The 19,398-nt window shown below is 37.8% G+C and overlaps 1 protein-coding gene across 4 annotated transcripts in view; it reads left to right on the top strand.

The window, feature by feature from the left end:
* The window catches only part of MGAT4A (alpha-1,3-mannosyl-glycoprotein 4-beta-N-acetylglucosaminyltransferase A), a 67,145-nt gene that overhangs the window by 29,858 nt on the left and 17,889 nt on the right, over positions 1-19,398 (top strand). For all 4 annotated transcript variants that reach the window (XM_085533066.1, XM_015850779.2, XM_015850787.2 and 1 more), the window contains exons 6-10: positions 10,812-10,858; positions 11,396-11,509; positions 12,083-12,158; positions 13,476-13,590; positions 19,039-19,169. In XM_085533066.1, the coding sequence (XP_085389192.1) occupies positions 10,812-10,858; positions 11,396-11,509; positions 12,083-12,158; positions 13,476-13,590; positions 19,039-19,169 (483 nt within the window). The remainder of the gene's footprint in view (positions 1-10,811; positions 10,859-11,395; positions 11,510-12,082; positions 12,159-13,475; positions 13,591-19,038; positions 19,170-19,398) is intronic.

Here is a 19,398-nt window from a genome sequence, read left to right as displayed (position 1 = left end):
GGAGTTTTTTTTCCATTCTCTTCATGCTCATGCTTAGTCCTACCTCAGAATGCTGCTGGAGAAGTTACATGCAGATGGTTACTAATAGTATTTGCTGGCCATTCTGGACAGTGTATGTCTGGACCTTTTTTGATGAACTAATTGAAACAATGTTCAGTTGGATAGTTTGCTCTATCTTTAGCTGACTCTGATTTAGCTGAAATCTTAAGAAAAATGATAGACTGCTTTCAGGAGTAATTTTGCTGGATACTGAGAATTGCATATAATTATTTTGATATAGATATTTTTCTTTCAACAATCACATTTAGAACCTGGGAATGTTTAACCTTCATCCAATTGTATATTGCTCTGCTGAATCAGTGTTTTGAGTCCCATGGATGAAAACTTGGTTCTACTTGATATAACTGTGAAAACCATTTTAATCCTATGAGCCAGTGTGTATGTGTTTTTTTGGCGAGGAAATACTGTTAAAATATCTGTTGATTAAGAATATCAAGAAATAAGAATTCATTCTGAATTACTGAAACACTGACTTTTCCCATCAGTTCAGTTAAGGAATAGTTTTATTGCCTTTTAGTGTGGTTTCTTTTCAAGGTTTAAAAGTTTCCTTTTGTTTTACTTAAGGAGGTCTGAGCTGTGAAGACCATAGGATATCACTGGATTCTTGGTCTTCTACAAGTGTTAGAATAGAAGCAAAGAGAATCCACACCCCTGTCCACAATTACACGGGTTTCTTTTGTTACCTTAGACAACGAACTGTGCTGGTATGCTTGGGTTGTCCATAGTTAAACAAATTTATTCCTTTGAATATTTTATTTTTATTTTTTTCCCTCTTTGGAATGATGCTGTTTAAGCGGCCGTGAAGAAACTCGGCAATTCTGTGATTAAAATTCTGTGATGAAACTACAATTCTGTGATTCTGTGATTTAGTTTAAAATGGGAGCTACCACTTTTCAGTGTAAGGAGAGCTGTGTTGAGTGGGAACCACTGTATGCCGCATCGGATGTGGGCAAAGCAAACCATGAATATCTGGGAAGATTTGAAGAGCCAAGATTTGAATTCTTATCCCATTATAGCCTTTCCTTAGATTTCCGTTTCTTCATTCAGTTTTCTCATCTATTTTACTATTCCTATCACCGTTTTATATTTCTTTAAGTTCAGTATCTTCTAGTCTGTTCTGTATTGCTACAGGAAACTCTTCCAGTGAATAATATGATACAGTAGATACTTCATCTTTAACTGTAATCTGTTTTTTTGGAGGGTTTTTGCTGTATTTCTCAGCTTCTTTCTGCAAGATGTAATGTATAGGTTTAATAAGCATTTTTTATGGCTATTTGAAGCCTAGTCCCCTCATGGACTTCTGTTTGTACTTGAACAAAATTAAGTGCTTTTGCTTTTAATGTAGCTTTGACTCTGGGGTTTCCTAGCCTAAGATGTTAGACTATTGCTAGCGTTAATATCTGTGCATTAAAGAAGGTTATTAAAAGTACATAAAAACTTTTGCCAGTTGTGCAAGATGGTGTCAAAAGCTTCTGAAGAAATGATATGGCTTCTGCTAAACATTTGTGCCATTTAAGGACTGCGCGAAATGGTCGTGATGTGATAGAATCTTACTTAAGAGACTATAACTACTATCTCTGCTTTCTCTATAGCTTGTACCAACAACAAAGAATAGTTAGGCTTCACAGAAATACTTTTACAAGAGAATTGTATGAAGACTGGTATTTTGAAAGGCTTGTACAAGTATTCTCTTGCTGATTTAATTTGAGAAGTTGAATTGACAGTGTGAATAAGCATTGCTGAGAGACATAGCTATAAACTGTAATCTCTTCTGTGCTAAGCACCATAAGAAACTTCTTCTAATACTTCATTTCTTTCTTTCAGCAGTTCTATCTCACTTCCTTCTTATAAATTTGACTTTTTTCATGGAAAACAAATTGAAAGTTACAGCTAATGACCTTCTGCAAGCAGCATGAGCAGTGTAAACAGATGAGCTTGTAAATATAGGCTTATTCTGGTTGCTAAATGAAGATATCTGCATATTAATTTACTGTGTGGATATTTCTCAGTGATGTGATTATACACAGTAAATTTCCATACTTGAAAGTTTAAGGAATTCTAAAATATCTTGGTTGACGTGATATCTAATCACCAATTTAAATAATTACTAGAATTGCTTGACAGAAACCTGTTCAAGTGTCTCAGTAGCTGACATACGTCTGTGTTCTTCAATCTGTTAATATAATTTTATTGCAGAATAATTTGCAGGGATTCGTTAGGAGGACTGATAAGCAGGAATGATTCCTTATATGTCTGTACTTAAAATCTTTTTATTCCTCTTAACAGTGCAGCACATTCAGATGATTTGAAACAAACAATTCGTATCTCATAAACTTGCTTTGTGTGAAAACTTGTTTTCGGACTAAGCTGTAGGCTCTGGGTTTAAAATATCTATGAGCATTGGATTAAAGTGACTGTCAAGCAGTTTTATTTCATAAGGATTGAGAATAACAAGAGAAATGTGGTTCTGAAATATCCACGTTATAGTGGAACAAATGACATGTACGCTACTGAATATGAGAGAAGTTAAAATACTTTTGTGGTATCCAAACTATATATGTATATACATATATATGTATGTATACACACATATACATATGTATATATATGTGTCTTAGACTTGCCCTAAATAGATCACAAATGATTGCCAGTCCGCTTCATTAATCAGTGACTGTGCTCAGCACAGTCTTTTTCACAAGCACTAATCAGTGTGTATTGGAAAGGCTAGAAGCCCTTGATTTCACCAAGAATATATATATAAAAAAAAGACGGATTCATTTCAGAAATCAGAATTCATAACCATGCAGAAGTATTTTACTAATGTCGTGTGCTGCTGATTACGTCTGATTGGGCAGTGATTGTCACAGAACTGCAGAACTGTAGGGCTGTTGTCCAGCCACTTATAGTTGGAGCACCAGTCTGTACTCTTCCCTTTCTTGCCTATCGGTTATTCTAGTCTTACTCTGTTCTTTCTCACGTGAACAACTCACTTAGGCTAGAAACATTTGAACTTTAAACATCTTCTCTTATTACCCTGTCAGCTGTTTATGTGAACAGTGGCTGCTAAATTAAAAGTTGTTAATCTTCAGCAGTGTTTTCTCTGTCTTCCTCTTGTGGAGAATCTTGCATTATTTTTTGGCAAGGTTTCTCTAGTGGCTGGGTCAGTGCAATGCAAACACCCAACAAAGTACTGTCCTGGGTACCATCCTGTTGTCATTGTTTTGGCTGGCACAGACTTATGTTTTCTTTGTAGGGGCTTGTGTGGTGCAGTGTTTCGGATCTGTGATGAAAATAGCGGTGGTGGAAACACACTGATGTTGTAGTTGTCATTGAGCAGTGCTGCACAGAGGCAGGGACTTCTGCTGTGCTGCTCTGCCAGCAAGAAGCTGGGAGGGTGAACCACAGCCAGGACAGCTGACCCAAACAGTCCAAGGGGATATTCCACACCAAATGGGGACATACTCGGCAATAAATGCTGGAGGAATGAATCTGCAGGAGGTTCCACAGAATGATAATGCGTGATGAGCCTGGTATTCCTGGAAGTAGCTGAACATCTGCTTGCTGATAAGTAGTAGTGAATTAATTCATTTTTAATTTGCTTGCACAGTTTTCTTTGCTTTACCTGGTAAACCATCTTTATCTCAACCCATGACTTCTTTATTGTTACCTTTCCAATCCTTTCCCAAATCCCATTGTGGGAAGAGTAAGCGTGCAGTTGTGTGGTGCTGAACTGCATGCCAGGGTTAGACCATATCACTTGTGCCACTGGTATGAACAAAGCCTTAGCAAATTAAGCACTGACAGCACCAGGCCAAACCCTACCAAAGATGATTTGCAAGTATTGACATCAGAATGCAAAATTGAAAACATCTCCAGCAAAACAGGCAAGCCTGTATTTTTTACCTTCTGTAGCTGGGGGCTGGAATTAGAGATCTCTTTGATATATTTATCTCCTGATAGGCTTAAAATAAAAGTGTATTTTGTCTCTTGCTCTCAGCTCAGACAAATTTATATTGTCCTGGCTACAGAGACATTTCATTCTTTCTGTTAATCATTGAAAACTTCAGAGCAGTGCTGGAGAATTGTGTTCCAAGTCCTCAGATGATTTAACCACACATTGGAGGAAGACCTCTAGGTGTTAGCATAAGCATACACTTACACACATATACATATGTATGAATGTGTATATATTAAATAAAAGTGAAAAGTAGACAAGGCTGTTGTGCTAAATTTATATAATATAATGTTCACCAGGTAATTTTAAAGATAGTCTTTGTTTTGGATATCTAATTCAAAACTCTTCTCAGGATGAACTCAGTTTCTACTTACAATTATAGCTCTTAAATATAGAGGGGTAGCTCAGGCTATCAAATAGAATTTGAAGTATTTAAGCTGCTATTGTGATCTCTATTTTGGCACCTAGAAAATGTCAGATAAACATCAGATAAATCTGGTGTCTCAGCAGAATGGTGAATTTCAGGACTGCTATTTTCTCAAGCTCTAGACTTGAAATACTTCTCTTTACAAGATACTTTTTAGATGTGCTAGAGTCACAGTAACTGTCCGATCTTTCTCATTGGATACCATCAATGTTAATAGAGTTGTATCTAAACTTCCCAGTAGCATCTAACATATTTGTGAGATGAAAAGTAGCTGTAATGAGTGTATTTCAGAAGCTTAGTAGTAGGTGACTTCAGTGAGTTTTGGATGATGTTCTCAAGTTTTACTACTGTGGTCTGCTTTGACTTAGAGACAGTGAGGAGAAAGTCAATCTGTCCTCTAAGTGAGGAACACTACTTTGAAGTGTGCTTTTGACTGTAAACAACTACTACCTATCTTGGTCTAAACAGATCATCTAGACCTTTTCCATGATTTACAGGCCCACCTAAGGGCACAAAGAATTTTCCCCAGGTCTCTGGGCCAAGTATTCTGCTTTCTTTCAGACTCTACAAACTAGGCTTCATCTGTAATATATACAAAGCTAGTTGAAGGCTTTATATTGTTATTTCCATCTAAATGTGCTGTTTTTATTAGTCCCTTAATTTTTCTTTTTTGTTTTCTTGCTGGCTGGCCTTTTAGAAGCTAAGCTTGTTCTCTGTGGTGCTGCAAGTGACAGCACAACCTGTAGGGATGTGTTCTTTCATGACTGAGAAGCAGATGTACAGGGTGCGAGGACAGGGACAAATGACAGTGGAGTGATACAAGAATAAACTTGTGTTTCTGACACTGCTGCCAGTGCTTTGTGTTGCGAAATCTTGTCCTGAGATGCTTTGAGTGTAATGCTGAAGCAGCTGAAGAGAGAAAGGTATTTCTTACCTATGTTAGGATGAGGGCTCTTACCTATGTTAGGATGAGTAAGGGAAGGATAAAGTCATTAGTTCGTGTAGTACCCAGAGGCTCCTTTTTGTTTAGTTAACGTTAGCAGCCTATTTTATGACAGTACTTTTTTTTTTCCCTTTTGAGCTGCGCCTGGTTTTCATGTTTCCTGTGTTTAACTTGAAATTGCTGCTTAAGATCTGAAAGCAGACACTGCATTCATGAAAATTATCTTTTTTATGTGTATTGGTTGAACTCTGACAGAAACTATTACCTTTTTCCACAGGCTTCGTGTTTGTACTTACACTATTGCAACCATTAGAAACCACTGCTTTACTTCTAATCCTGAGGGCCTTTTCATGGCATGAATCTCTAAAAATTTGTTTAAGTGCCATTTTAGTGGGTGATTTTTTTCCTATGTGAATTTTAAGGCCTTGAGTACGGGTAATTATATTCATATGTGCTTTCAGCATTTCAAGTCGAACGTAGATTTATTTCGTCTTTTCTGGAGGCTGTTAAATTTTGCATTGCTCGTAATTATTTAAAATACCCTTAAATTATTCCGCCCTTGTTCTACAAGAATGATGAAAGTTCAAATGAAATTGTTGTAATGGATAAACAATGAGATTACCACTTCTTGCACATTAGCATGGTTGTTTCCCAGAGAATATTTTTTCTTTTTCAAGGGGAAAGGTGTTCTTGGATAAGTTCAGGCTGATTTCTGCTAGATGTCATTTAAGAACTAAAATCTGGGCAATTTGATGAGTGAGATAAACCACATTATTTAGAATATGCGGTATAGCTGATATATATGAAATCTTCCCAGTGTTCCCTGAAGCTTCTCTTTTTGAATTTGTAGGATTGGTAGCTTAACTTCATTTCCCAGAAGCCCATGAAAAAGTCTTTGAAGTTTTGGTGCCATCTTTGCTTCTATCTGTACTTCCCTTCCTAAAACCGACTCTTATGGGCTACCAAAATAGAAATTAAATCCGAACAGATGTTTGGTCCGATGAGGAAAGATGTGATGCTCACAGAATCACTGAGATTGAAAGGAGCTCTGCTGAAAGCAGAGTAATCTACTATAAATCTGTGCATTTTACATAGTGTTTCAGCGTGCATCTTGACAATTACAGCTTGGGAAAAAAGCAAGTCAAGCTTGGTAAGTCATCCTTTCAGAAGAAGAGAATCATAGAATTGGAAAGAATTGCAGAATGATTCAAGTTGGAAGAGACCTTAAAATCATGTAGTTCTAACTCTCCCCCCTTTCCCTCCCTCCCCCCCCCCCGCCCCAGCCAAGTTAACTAGCCTGGTGTTGACATTGATTGCCATCAGAAGAAAATAAAACAGGGGGCAGGGATCCTGTGCTTTACAATGCAGTATAGATGTTCAGACTCAAAGGTTATTTTTGCTTCTTCTGGCTGTACCATGTCTCGTTTAGTATGTGGCTTAGTGCAAGCTATTTCTGCACTTGCTCTGCTTCTGCACTGACTGATCTTCATTCCTGTGTTTACTCACTGGTTTTGATCTTACATATGAGGATTAGAATTGATTCTAATCTTGTGGTGATACAAATGCAATCTGGATGCCTCTATATGAAATCAAGAGGCAAAATCTAAAATCAAGACAGTATTTTAAGTGAGCACATAACTAAACTGTGAACCTCGCTGCTAATATATTCTTCTGCTTTGCTTTGTGCATGCCTACTCATCAAATCAATAAAAAAAATTGGACTTTTGTTCATTGCTGTTCACTGTGTTTTTGTGTCTGTCATTAAAATAGTTGATGTACAGACTGAACCTTAGATGTTACCATGTTCAGACACTGATGAGATGCCATAGATTTCATAAGCCAAAGTCTTCCTTTCTTGCTGAAAGTTTAGAGAGACTCAAGGAGATACTTGTGTGGTAGATGGAAAAAGGAGTTTACTGAGAAGTATAAACATACACAGTCACATCTATCTCAGGAAGTAACCTGAATTGAAAGCAGTGCGGCTGGTCACTGGAAGGGGGAGTACTGTGTTTTCTTGACCCGTTTGTACTCTTTTTTTATGTATATATTCATGGCTGTTGCTGCTGGATGCAAGATATTGACTTGAATGAATCTTTGCTCTTGATCTAATACAAATGAAAAAAGGAGAGTCTCTCCACATATTCCTGCTTCCACTGGAATCTGTAATTTCATATGACTAGAAAGAAAGAGCAGACAAGAAAGATTTCAACTGCTGATATTGAAACAACAGGTCCTGTTTATGCCTTTCATTAGTCCCAAGAAATCTACCTAACAAGACAAATTTGTTTTTGAGGCTTCATGATTCATTGGCAGTATTAACTCTTAGGCTGTGTCCTTTCGCTGTTTGACATTTAATTTTTAAGGAGAACAGTTCTTTAAATGTTAATTTCTGCTTCCTTTTCTGAAGTTCCAAACTGCTAAGAATTATTTAATTTTCAACTTGAACAGTTTTACTAATGAGTGGTAATGCCTTCTGATTTAGTAGGCACAAGCATTCATTGCTGTCGTCTTACAGATTGTGCAGCTGTGATTGGGATCACCATTGGCATTTCCTTTCAGTAGATGAAAATGGCACTGATATCATGAGCCAGAATTTATGTTCTTCATAGCTGTTCCAAAGTCAAGCTGGTATTTATCAGGCGATCTTCTTTGTGAGCCTGAAGAACAGTTGCACTTTCTTTCATGGATGATTTCCTTTTGATTAATCTGGATTTATCTTGTCTTCGTTAACGTACACTGAGAAAAAAAAGAGTGTTGTTCCTTATATAATTCATAGTTCGTACTTATTTGCAGCATTCACATGTATTGCAGGTTGACAAAGAGGACTTCAGTCTTATTCTAATGAGGCAGTAGAAGCCTTCTTTATCAAGAACAGGGAATAAATCTTTGTCAATAATAGGTTTTTCCACCACTCTTCAGTTACTGGCCAAATTTATTGATAGAGTCAAAATACCCTTAGGTGCAAGCAATTATCTGACTACTTCAGATTTCCTTCCATTGCTGCACTGCAGAGTCTTCTGCATAGTTAACTCTTCCCTTGGGCACTGTGACAGTTTGATCAAATTCACTGCATGTTCTTGTATTTAGTTGATGAGGTTGTGTGAAATAACTTACAAGTGCCACCTTCCTGGCACATGAATTCAGCTGAAGGGCACTGGCAAAGATCACACTGAGTGTTAGGCTGGGTAATGAGAGGAGCTAATTGCCTCTCGAAGTTTATACATTGAATGATGGTGTTGCAGCTTGCTTATTCTGAGAGGCAGGGCTCGGTGTTGAAGTTGTGGTTCTGATATCTCAAGTGATGCTGGTAGATAAAAATGCAATTACTTATATTGAAGTAATCAAAGGATATAGCATATTTGTAATGCTTTTCATGGAATCATAGGAGGGACCTCAAGGATCATGAAGCTCCAACTCCTGTGCCATGTGCGGGGCTGTCAACCTCCATATCTAATACTAGACCAGGCTGCCCAGGGCCCCATCCAACCTGGCCTTGAACACCTCCAGGGACAGGGCATCCACAACCTCTCTGGGCAGCCTGTTCCAACACCTCACCACATAATGCATTTGCTTGTGAAAAATGTTATCAGCTCTTTCCGTATCAATCTTTTTTCATTCTCAAAGTGGCATCTCCTTTTACGCTATTCTGATGTGGTGGTGAAATGTTGATTCAGAAGGTGTTACCTATTGAAAGAGCAGTAGTGTCTTCTTTATCTTGTTTTTGATAAAGCTAGACCAGCCCATCTTGACTTTGTTTGACAGTAGCACTGATTATGGTTGGAAGTCTACAAGCTACTTCTCTTAAATGCAAGGCTGTTTTAACTGCTGTTCTGACTTGGAAATTACCAAACTTGTGCATGAAGGGAACACAGAAAAAGTAACGGAAAAGCTCTGATTCCATGTTTACTTTCTTTGCTGGTTGTGGTCCATCCTGTATTAGCACAAAACAAAACTGTTTGTTTTGAGAAGAGTTATACTGATGTACAGGCTTGTGGCTAAGCACATGCTTCCAGTTAAGATGTAACTTGGCATTTATTTTAATGTCTGGAATACTGTGTAGAAGAAAACTGTGTTTCTGGTGTCTACTTAAAAGATGTTTTTCCAGCACAGTTACATTATAGACTGTTTAACAAATATTTGACTTGTTAATATGAGGCTAAACAATCTATATTTTTAATATTTAAAAGGAAAGAAAAACACAAAGTGTTTCAGTATAATATAATGGTTATTGAAGTATCTTTGTGTAACGATTTGCAGCTATTAAAAACACAGTTAAAAAAAAAAAAGGTGATATAATCATAGAATTGTAGAATTACTCAGGTTGGAAAAGACCTCAAAGATCATCAAGTCCAACCTCAGCCTAACCATAGTACCCGAACTCTAAGGGTTAGACTACTTTCCTGTGATAAGCAATGAATGAACAAGCCATGTGTCGCTAAGTCCGGTCTGCTTGAGTGGAACTTGTAGCAAGATGAGTTTTAGTTTGCAGAAATCTTAGAAGGTCTAACAAGCAGCTGTCCTGTAGAAGGCTAGGAATAGTGCTTACAAAGAAAGTATTCATGAAGGAAAGTACGACAAATGCTTTTAACTCTTGTATGTAGTACTTGCAACCAGCTTTTGGGTGGAAAAAATCAAGCAACAAAACAACATTGTTGTACTTTTACAAAAATTATGCATGACTGGAAGGCAGTGTGTTGGGTTAAAAAAAAACACCAAACCAACACAATTGAAATAACTTAAAAATCACCGTTCCAATTTTGAAAGATCAAAAGGTAAGAACCTTTACCAAACAAGATTAGTGGTTCTATAGAAATACTTGGGAGGGTTTTATTCTCTGTGTGTATAATCCTGTAATGATAAAATCTGCATTACAAATTGATCAGAAAGTATGAGCTATTCCTTTGTTTCCGGCATTCGAAAGGCACATGTTCTGCAGAATCTTCACAAGCACCAGAATCTTCGCTGATTTATAGATTGCAAATCTTCTTAAAACTGATAAAAGTTTAGGAGATGTACTTATAAAATAAATGCATGTTTAATGCCCTGTTTGCCGGAAGGCTCACCTTGATAATATTTTTGTATAGTTTATTATTGTGTAACAGTTCTGTGAAATTCTTCCTACGCAAACACCCATGAGATATTTTGTCATTAAGAGCATGAACTGAAAAAAACAATTGTTATGTTAGAAGTATCTGTTAAAAGCAGAGATAAAGCCAGTCATCCCATTCTGTCTACTTAAAAATTCTTCTCCTGTTAGATGCAGGACATAGGAACGCATCATTCATGAAATTGTATTACTCAAATGTCTTGCACACGGAAATTTATTGTCAAGCACAGCTACCTCAAATGGCTGTGTTAATAAAGTGTAGCAGCAAAGCTGTTAAGTATTTTATTTATTGTTTTTTTCTTGTTGTTCTTTTTTCCAGACCGATCTTGATTACGTTAACAATGTTGTTGCGAGCCTGGAAAAAGAGTAAGTTGCAGTTTTAATGAGGAACTTCTTTGCTTATTGGTGACTTTGCTTTTTGTTTTTCCTAAGTAACACTGTAATAAATACTAAGAAGTGTTATGGAAATAGGAGATTGTACATTTTTGGTTAGGGAAGGGATTTCTACGTTTGAATAAAAAAGAGTATTAAATGATAAATTAAGTGGTGATTATTCAATTGATTAATCTAAAATAAATTGAATTTAAATTGATTTTGTGGGCTCTAAGTGACTTTAATTGGTTTAACGTTAATGGGAATTTGTTACTTCTGTGTTATTGCCTTGTATTCTGTATGTTCAAAGAGAACTGTAGAAGAAAATTACTAGGTTTTAGTGAGGGAATAAAAATCAAGTACTTAGAAGCTAATTAACATTCTGATTATTAATCAAGTGGCTACACTATTCTAAAGAAGGTGTTAGGCAAAACAGTATATACTTTCTTACTTTACATCCCTTGTTTCAATGAGTAGTTGTTACAACCAGAACTCAAAATAGCTTGTATGACTCTCTGTTTCTACTGACAGATTTTCTACAGAGATCAATTCTGGGTTGGTGGAAGTAATAGCCCCTCCTGCAACGTACTATCCTGATTTGACAAACTTGAAAGAGACGTTTGGAGACTCAAAAGAGAGAGTGAGGTGAGTTTATTTCCTTTAGATCTTTTCTCATCTCCTCCCACATCCACACTTTCCTTGTTTATAAATTGACAAGTGGGAAGTGGATTCTTTAAATGTTTTCTTACTGTAATTCTCAGAAGTGCCAGGCTGCTAAAAGAGCACTGAGTCCTTCTCAATGCCCTTGTATCTGTATGCTGTTCTGTGCGTGATCTGAGTTTAATGCTGAGCTTCAGTGAATTCTTTCAATGTTAAATTCTGGGAGGAAAACAGAGGTTGTTTACTGTTCTTCTTCCTGAAATACGTTGTAAAACATATTGCTTCTGGATTATTATTTAAAATGGACATGTGTTTTAGTGAAATGTAAGGTAGCATTCACAGAACCAGAGGCAACTTAAACCAGTTTTTATGTCTACATTAAAGCATAACAAGAAGGCTTTGTTGCTTTTTTTTCTTTCCTGAGGGAATGATGCCAAAAGCAGTTTTCCTAATATTTCACCAATGTGTGTCATTCTTCATAATGAAATCTACTTTGCATTGCCAGTGTGTACTGAAATAACTTTTTCTGTAGTACTTAAATTTGTCATTGATTTTCAGATGGAGAACAAAACAAAACTTGGATTACTGTTTTCTTATGATGTACGCCCAGAAAAAGGGAGTTTATTACATCCAGGTAGGTTTCTGTTCTTGGTTTTAAATGAATCTCCAAAAATTGTGCCAGTGCTCACAGCAGAAGGACCTACACAGAGTAGAGTTAATGTGATTCCACCAATAAGTATGTGGGCTGTGGTATCTAAGGAAGTAATTTGTGAATGACACTCTTCAAAGTAGAAAGCAACTTACTGCGTATGATTGATTTTCATCTTAAGATGCTTAGCATAAAAAGTGAAGGAATGCAGGCAGCTTAACTACTGTTTCTTCTTTTTCCCCCAGATGACTTGCAGTTGAGGCAAAAGACATCAGCGTAGTCTTGAGCAGAAGTTGAGCTAAAATCTATTCTTCTTTCTCCTGAAAGCATGTGCAGTGTCACTTTGATCTCCAGAATCTGTTGTGTATAGCTACAGGTTTTGGCTCAGGATTGTTCCTGTTTGACTCACTGCATTAAAGTAGAAGCCTTGCCTACAAGTGTAGCAGATCTAGTGAGTAGCTGTGCTTAGGATTTTCATGTACATTTTGGGATTGTATCCTTTGGGTATAACACTCTGCTCATGAAGTTATATGAGTTATGCTGACTGCTCTTTAAGAGCTGCTGGAGACTCAGTTCTCCTGGCAGCTGTGCAGGGAGGGATGTATTGGCAGCCTGCTTGAAGCTAGGCAGTCACACAAACGTTAGTGCCAGCACAAGGAGGTGAGCTTGAATGCTCTAGAAGTCAGAAGAGGAGAAGCAGTATCCTTTATGCAGCAGCCTGCACTTAATGTGCAATAAAGGAATTGCAGCACAGTGTCTTGGAAGTTGTGCTGTCTGGGCAAGGCTGGACTATGCACCTGCTCTTCTGTTTGTCAGCTGAAGTCAGAAAATGGGGAAGTGAGTCCTGCCTCTGTAGATCTCAGCTTCTTGAGGAGAGCCTCTAGGAAGGGAGTGAGTAAATAATCACGCTGTCATAGAAATAATATAAAAATTCTATTTGTTCTTCATGTAATGTCCTGATGGTGTCGCTTAATCTGGAATTATTTCATGAATGGTTGCTTTCTGTAGGTAGAAGCTAGAAAAGCTATGTGATGTTACTACCAAATTAACTTCTGCATTATGTTGAGATGTATTCATGGCGTTTTATTTCAGAAGGATTCTGGATTAATTCTCCACTGATGGACTATGAACCCTAAAATATTTATTCTTGTCTGTAGAGCTGAAGCTTTATAGCAGTGCTTGCATTAAAAATATATGGGTGTGTGTTAGCAGTGTATTACAAATCACTATTTCCTAGTAGTGTTTTCTCCTATCGCTTTTCTGTTTTTTATGGATGTTGATATCACTGCTCCCTTTTTCTAGCTTGAAGATGACATTGTTGTCAAGCAGAATTACTTCAGCACAATAAAAAACTTTGCACTTCAGCTCGCTTCTGAAGATTGGATGATTCTGGAATTTTCTCAGCTGGGTTTCATTGGTAAGAAAATGTTCATTTTAGTAGTTTGAAAGAACACATTCATCCTTAGACGGTGTGATGAATAGTGATCTGACTTCAAAGCTATCTTTGTACTGGAAATAGACCAAGAATTAGAAATACTTTGACTCCTTAAAGAATTCTGTGGCTTAACTTGTGTTTGCATTTGTTAGTTTATCTGCTTTTCCGTGACAGTCAAATTCAAACTGTTGGCAGTAAGAGCATTTTTGTAACCAGAAATTATTTTATTTAAAAGAACTGCAAGGAATTCCTTCTTTTGATTTTTAACTGTAGTTTGAAATAAAAATGTAATTAGACTGTGAAGTTCAAGGGGAAAAAGCTTAAGAATGAACACTGCCTGAAACAGGCAAAATGGTGCTTATGGTAAAATTTCCAAGAATCATCAGACATCATTTTGTCTTGGTTGCAAAGCCTGTTCTATCTTTGCCTTTCTGATCCATCCAGGAGAAGTTATGGCAGTGTGTTCCTTCATAGGGTTATATAGAGGCTGTCTGTCAGTGGCAATACATGACCGTGAGAGTAGTTGATATTCTTAGTGTTTGCTATAGAGGAGATAAAATCTAACCCAAGAGGAACAGGTAGATACTTCTTTTCACTGAGATTTGGATAAGTCACATGCAAAGTTGTCTTTCTTTTTCCTGTAGTGTCTGTATACTATTTGCAACATGGGCTCTGAAAATAGCTGTAATTAGTTGTTTCTACTGCTCTGTTCTGGTCCTTCTGTCATATTTGTCTTCATCCTGTTGATTAAACCATTAAACTTTTGAATGCATTTAGCCATGGCTACATATCTTAATGTGTTTTGTCTTTTTGTCTACAAAATAACATTTTTTCCTCCCAGTTTAGGTACTTATCCCACTTCTAAGTTTTGAGGAAAAAGTTGGTGTTTGTGAAGGTGACTAATGCTTCTGGCTTTAAAACCCGCTGATCTACAATAACCATATACTGCATATGAATATGCAGACAATGTAGATTTCCCTCGCCTGTGCTATCTCTTTATGAATCTTGATAATTTGCTAAAGCAGGCAGCTAAAGAGAAAGGCAAAAATAGTTTGTTGTAATTTGGGATGACTTTTGCATAGATAGCTAAAAGCAGAGTACAAAACTGCTAGTGACTTAGCAATTAGTGATCTAGTGCAGCTGATTCATTGTAGTCTACTAGAAACCTTGATCAGCTTACAAATTCTTCTAGGAAAAAATGTGTTTCTGTTGTAGTGTTTCTGAACTGAAAATCTAATTTACGCAAGTACTACATGAAGAAGTAAGAAATGCAGCTGTTTAGGCTGACAGCAGGATTATAAGATTCTGTCACCTCTACCATTGAGGAGAAGTTGCTTTCTTTGATTTATTTTTATTTTTTTTGATACTGAAAGCACAGCCCTAAGTGCTGTCAAGTAGCTAATAAATAATGGGTGAGATGTATGCTCTTTCCCCAGAAGCTCTGTGGAAGGAGGTGCCTCTTCTGCTCTTTCCAATTCAGCTCTGCGCTGCAGTCCTTAGCATAACATGGTGAAGTCCTGCCAGATTTTTATGAAAAATACCAATTTCTCTTCCAACTTGCTTGTAAGCTGAAGTGTTTTCTGGAGGATTTACAATAGCTTGTCCTGTAGCTATAGTGTCAGCTGTCACAAACTTTAAAGGAGCGGTCTGAAATCAGCCTCTAGGTTGTCTTTTACAGTTCTTCTGTTTCTTCCAATTTTTGTTTAAGTCTCCAGCTTGATGATTTTTGACTGCGTACTGGGGACAGCAAACAGGCAATCTGCAGGCTAGATTTGGATGCCACCTGAATGGCTTCGTGGCTCACAGCATTTTCATCATCTGCAGCTTTGTGGGCTTGAGAAAATGCTTCTGCTTGTTCTTGGGCTATGTCTGTGTTCCATGGAAGCCAGGCTGCTGCTGTCACCCTCACAAAGGAGAAGCTAGGCAAGGGCTTGTCTGATTTGGATTTAGAGGGGCTGAAATGTTGGATATGTGGAGCAGGGATTGTCTTGGACTGCTTACCATGTCAAAGAAAAGCTGTGTACAGTTGGGGTTCCAGAGCTTTGAAGACCTCTGCATGAGAAGCCTGTGGTAAAGCAAGTCTGGTTTTGAGCTGGTGTGGGAAGGTGTTCTGGGGCCAGAAGTGCTTTGCAGGTGACAGAAATGGCAGATAGAGGAGGTGTTTTGTTGTACAGTAAGGCAAAGAGATGGGGGAGAGCTGTGCCGTGCTGAGAGTGGAAGGTGGTGACAGCACTTCAGAAAGCAGTATGTGTGTATCTGCACTTAGTGAGAGGCAGTATTACTCCAGGTAGCTGTCTAGGCTTGAGGAGCAGGATTCTGCCTGTTAGTTTTTGATCCAGTGCTCATTGTGAACACAGGTTGAGGGTTTTGCCTGTGCTGTTGAACCCTTCCACAATGTTTGGGAGTATAATATTGAGTGGCCAGTGGGGTTTGAAGACACTTGTACCTGGATTCTTCCCTGAGTCAGGGGTCAGGGCTGCATAGTTAAACAATAGCATGCAAATACAGGCCTAGAAGAAAGCATCTTTGGGCACAGGTTTGCCACACAGAAGTAAATCTGCCTGTTTATATCCCGTTTCTATTTTAGATGAAATTAGGATATCTTAAATTAGATTAAAAGAGTGTATGCCCACTCTTCAGTCTTATTCTCTGGTTATTTAATTGTTGGGGTTTCAAGTGGCACGGTCTGCGAGTGTCTTTTCACCGCATATGATGACTGAAGACTACAGTCATTGTCTTCTTTAGAAGATGAGCTGATCAAAGTGATATATGTATGGTGTGGTGCTATTGCTGTGTCCTTGAGTAGAGGAAGAAAAGGATTCCGGAGCAAATTGAGTACACGTACTCCTGGCAGAGGATTAGCTGTCTCTTCAGTCACCCCCCACAGCAACTGAAACAATAATGTAGGGATGTTTTTGTTTTCTAGGTTGCATGTGTATCTTTACAAATACACATCATGGAAAGGTCATCTTTCTGCGGAAGCAGGCGTGACTGACAGACTATTTCAGCCTGTGTCATCCAGAAATGATGATTTCAGTCCCGTAAATGCTTGATGAACCCTTACATTTTTAAGCTGATCTTTGATTAGGGTTTCTTGTATTTTTGTCTCTTCCTGCACTGTTATCAGAAGCAGTAGGCAGAGATGAATCACTAGGAAAATTAGGAGTCTATTTAGTTGGAAGTGTGACAAGCTGAAGAGCTGCTATTCCACATGAACATTTTATACAGTATTGTACAAATTATTTGTTTTCTCTCTGTTTTTAAACGCTTCTATAAATAATGTCAAACAATATAACAACAATGTAAGTATGTAAATAGCAACAATATACTAATAATGACCTGAAGATGTTGTTTTCTTTAAACAAAAAGCTCTGTAATATAGAGGGAATTGCCCTTTGTTTAGGGGGAGCCTCACTTACATCGCACAGTAATTTCAAGTGGGGATGTCTGTTTGAGGTCATTGTTGTAGAAAGCATTAACAAGTAATGTTAATGTTTTTTCTTATAAAAATAAAAATTCAAAGACTGTGGAAGGGACAGCTTTCAGATCTGGCAGTGTTGGGCCTGTCACTATGTCTTAGCACGCTTCATTCTCCACCCAGCTCTGTGAATAGTCTCCTTTATGGCCATAACGTCATTCCAACAGATGAAACAATTGGGATTTCTTATGTCAGTTACCGCTTCCATGTTGTACTACATCGTGATGTAATCGCATTCAGACTCCTCAAAACTGATTTCAAATTCCAAAAGAAGTGTTATGTCATTGGCTGTGCTCTTTGCTAATTTCACACAAGTCATGCAGGAACGGAATGAGAATTCCTATTCATTTGACATGTTTCCTGAAAATGATGGAGCCCTTCAGGTGACCTCCTATGTGCCTGACCCCTTTTACAGAGAATGAAGGATTTTGCAGGTCAGGATCTAAGCATTGTTAGGGCAAATCTCCAGATGTATGAGTCTGATAATTGACAGTGCTGGAGCGCATATAACAAGGCCACCACAGCTTAGATGTTCTCACTTAAAACATATCCTGGTTACTTAATATGTAAACTAATTACCTGGAATTCTGTATCTGTGCTGAGATAGTGTATAACATGCCAAGCTCAGTCCCATTTCAGCAGAGAAATTCTCCATCCCTATTAAAAAGATCTGAACTCCCAGCTTCTTTTTTTTTTATTTACTGATTGATTTATTGTACTACTTTGTGACAGTCCTCTGTGGATTACAGACCTAGGTGAGCCTCAGAGGCTCATTTAGAGTAACTAAATGTGAGTTATGGTCCACGTGCATATTCAGAGTGGAAATATCATCACTTAAGGCAAAAGTTTGTCTAGTCTTAAGCATAGTACTGGCTCAGAGTGATATTTCAACCATACCCTGTCTTTTGTTTATGTAAAAGTGAACATCCACCTTAAGGAATGGAGTAATTCAGAGTGCTCGCAGTTCTTCTTTTCCATTCAGCCACATGCTCAAGTGGAGTGCTCTACTGCTAGTAGTTTTAGTTGCATACAAAGGGTAGTTCCTCCTTTGTCTTCAAGAATAATGTATGCAGCTCCTCAATGGCCCTTCAGGAGAGAGTTATATTCTTGTAGATGAGAACCAAATTCCCTGTTCTAATGCATAGGGAGTGGTTTTGCTACCTCAGAGGTACCTGTTCTTAGTGTTTTCTCCAGCTGTTCCTTCAGAATGTAGGAAGAAAAAATACTGGGGCCCCTACTGCTTGAATTACCGAGGATCCTGTAGTAACCATGCCTCTAAGAAGTCTATCTGTACTTTACCAAGGAACATGTTATCTTGGAAGTCCCAAAGTCACATCAGTATATAGCAAAATTCTACAAGTCTTTCTCATGTGAGGGATTTGGGCTTTCTACTAGGCAGCTGACTGCTTTAATTATGTCTAGTTGGAATTGCACTTGGTATTAGTCTGACAGTGGCCTTTACATTTAGGGAAAAACTCTGGTTGCTGCTATGTGACAGCATAGAGAATAGTACCCATAAGTATCACATACCCATAATTTTTCTTCTGTTTTTGCAGACAGAAAATGTCTGTTGACAAGGAGTAATAGCTTTAAACTAAAAGAAGGCAGATTTGGATTGGATATTAGGAGGAAATCCTTTACTGTAAGGGTGATGAGGCGTTGAAACAAGTTGCTGAGAACAGGTGTGGATGCCCTAGTCCTGGAAGTGCTTAAGGCCACATGGGATGGGACTCTGGGCACTTTGATGTAGTGAGAGGTGTCCCTGCTCATGGCATGGGATTGGAACTAATTGGCCTTTGAAGTCACTTCCAACCCAAAGCATTCTATGATTCAAATTGTTCGTCTCTAACATACATTGTCACGGCACAAACTTGTTTATTATCTCAGTGGTTTCAAGATACGATGCTGTCTTTATTATAAAATAACTCCAGTTATTCTTACTGTCATTGCAGGTAAAATGTTCCAGTCTCCAGATATCACTCTTATTGTAGAGTTCATATTTATGTTTTATAAGGAGAAACCAATTGACTGGCTTCTAGACCATATCCTCTGGGTGAAAGTGTGTAACCCTGAAAAAGATGCTGTAAGTAACTTATTGTGAAGCTTCTAACATGTTTTAATGTTGGTGTGTGTGCTGTTTCTGGTGAATTAAAGGCTAGCATACAATTTATTGTGGATACTGTGTGTCCTGAAATAATCTGTTTTCCCACTAAGATTTTAATCTCAAGTAAATCATCAGAAACACATTTTTCGGAGGCATTTCAATTGTTGCTTTGGATTCTGGAGGTGGATGCAGTAGTTGGTGAAAGGAA

Source organism: Coturnix japonica, chromosome 1 (assembly GCF_054131305.1).
Source record: "Coturnix japonica strain WE chromosome 1, WE-NBRP24, whole genome shotgun sequence".
In the NCBI taxonomy this organism is placed as follows: domain Eukaryota; kingdom Metazoa; phylum Chordata; class Aves; order Galliformes; family Phasianidae; genus Coturnix; species Coturnix japonica.
This window is presented reverse-complemented; position numbering and strand designations above follow the sequence as displayed.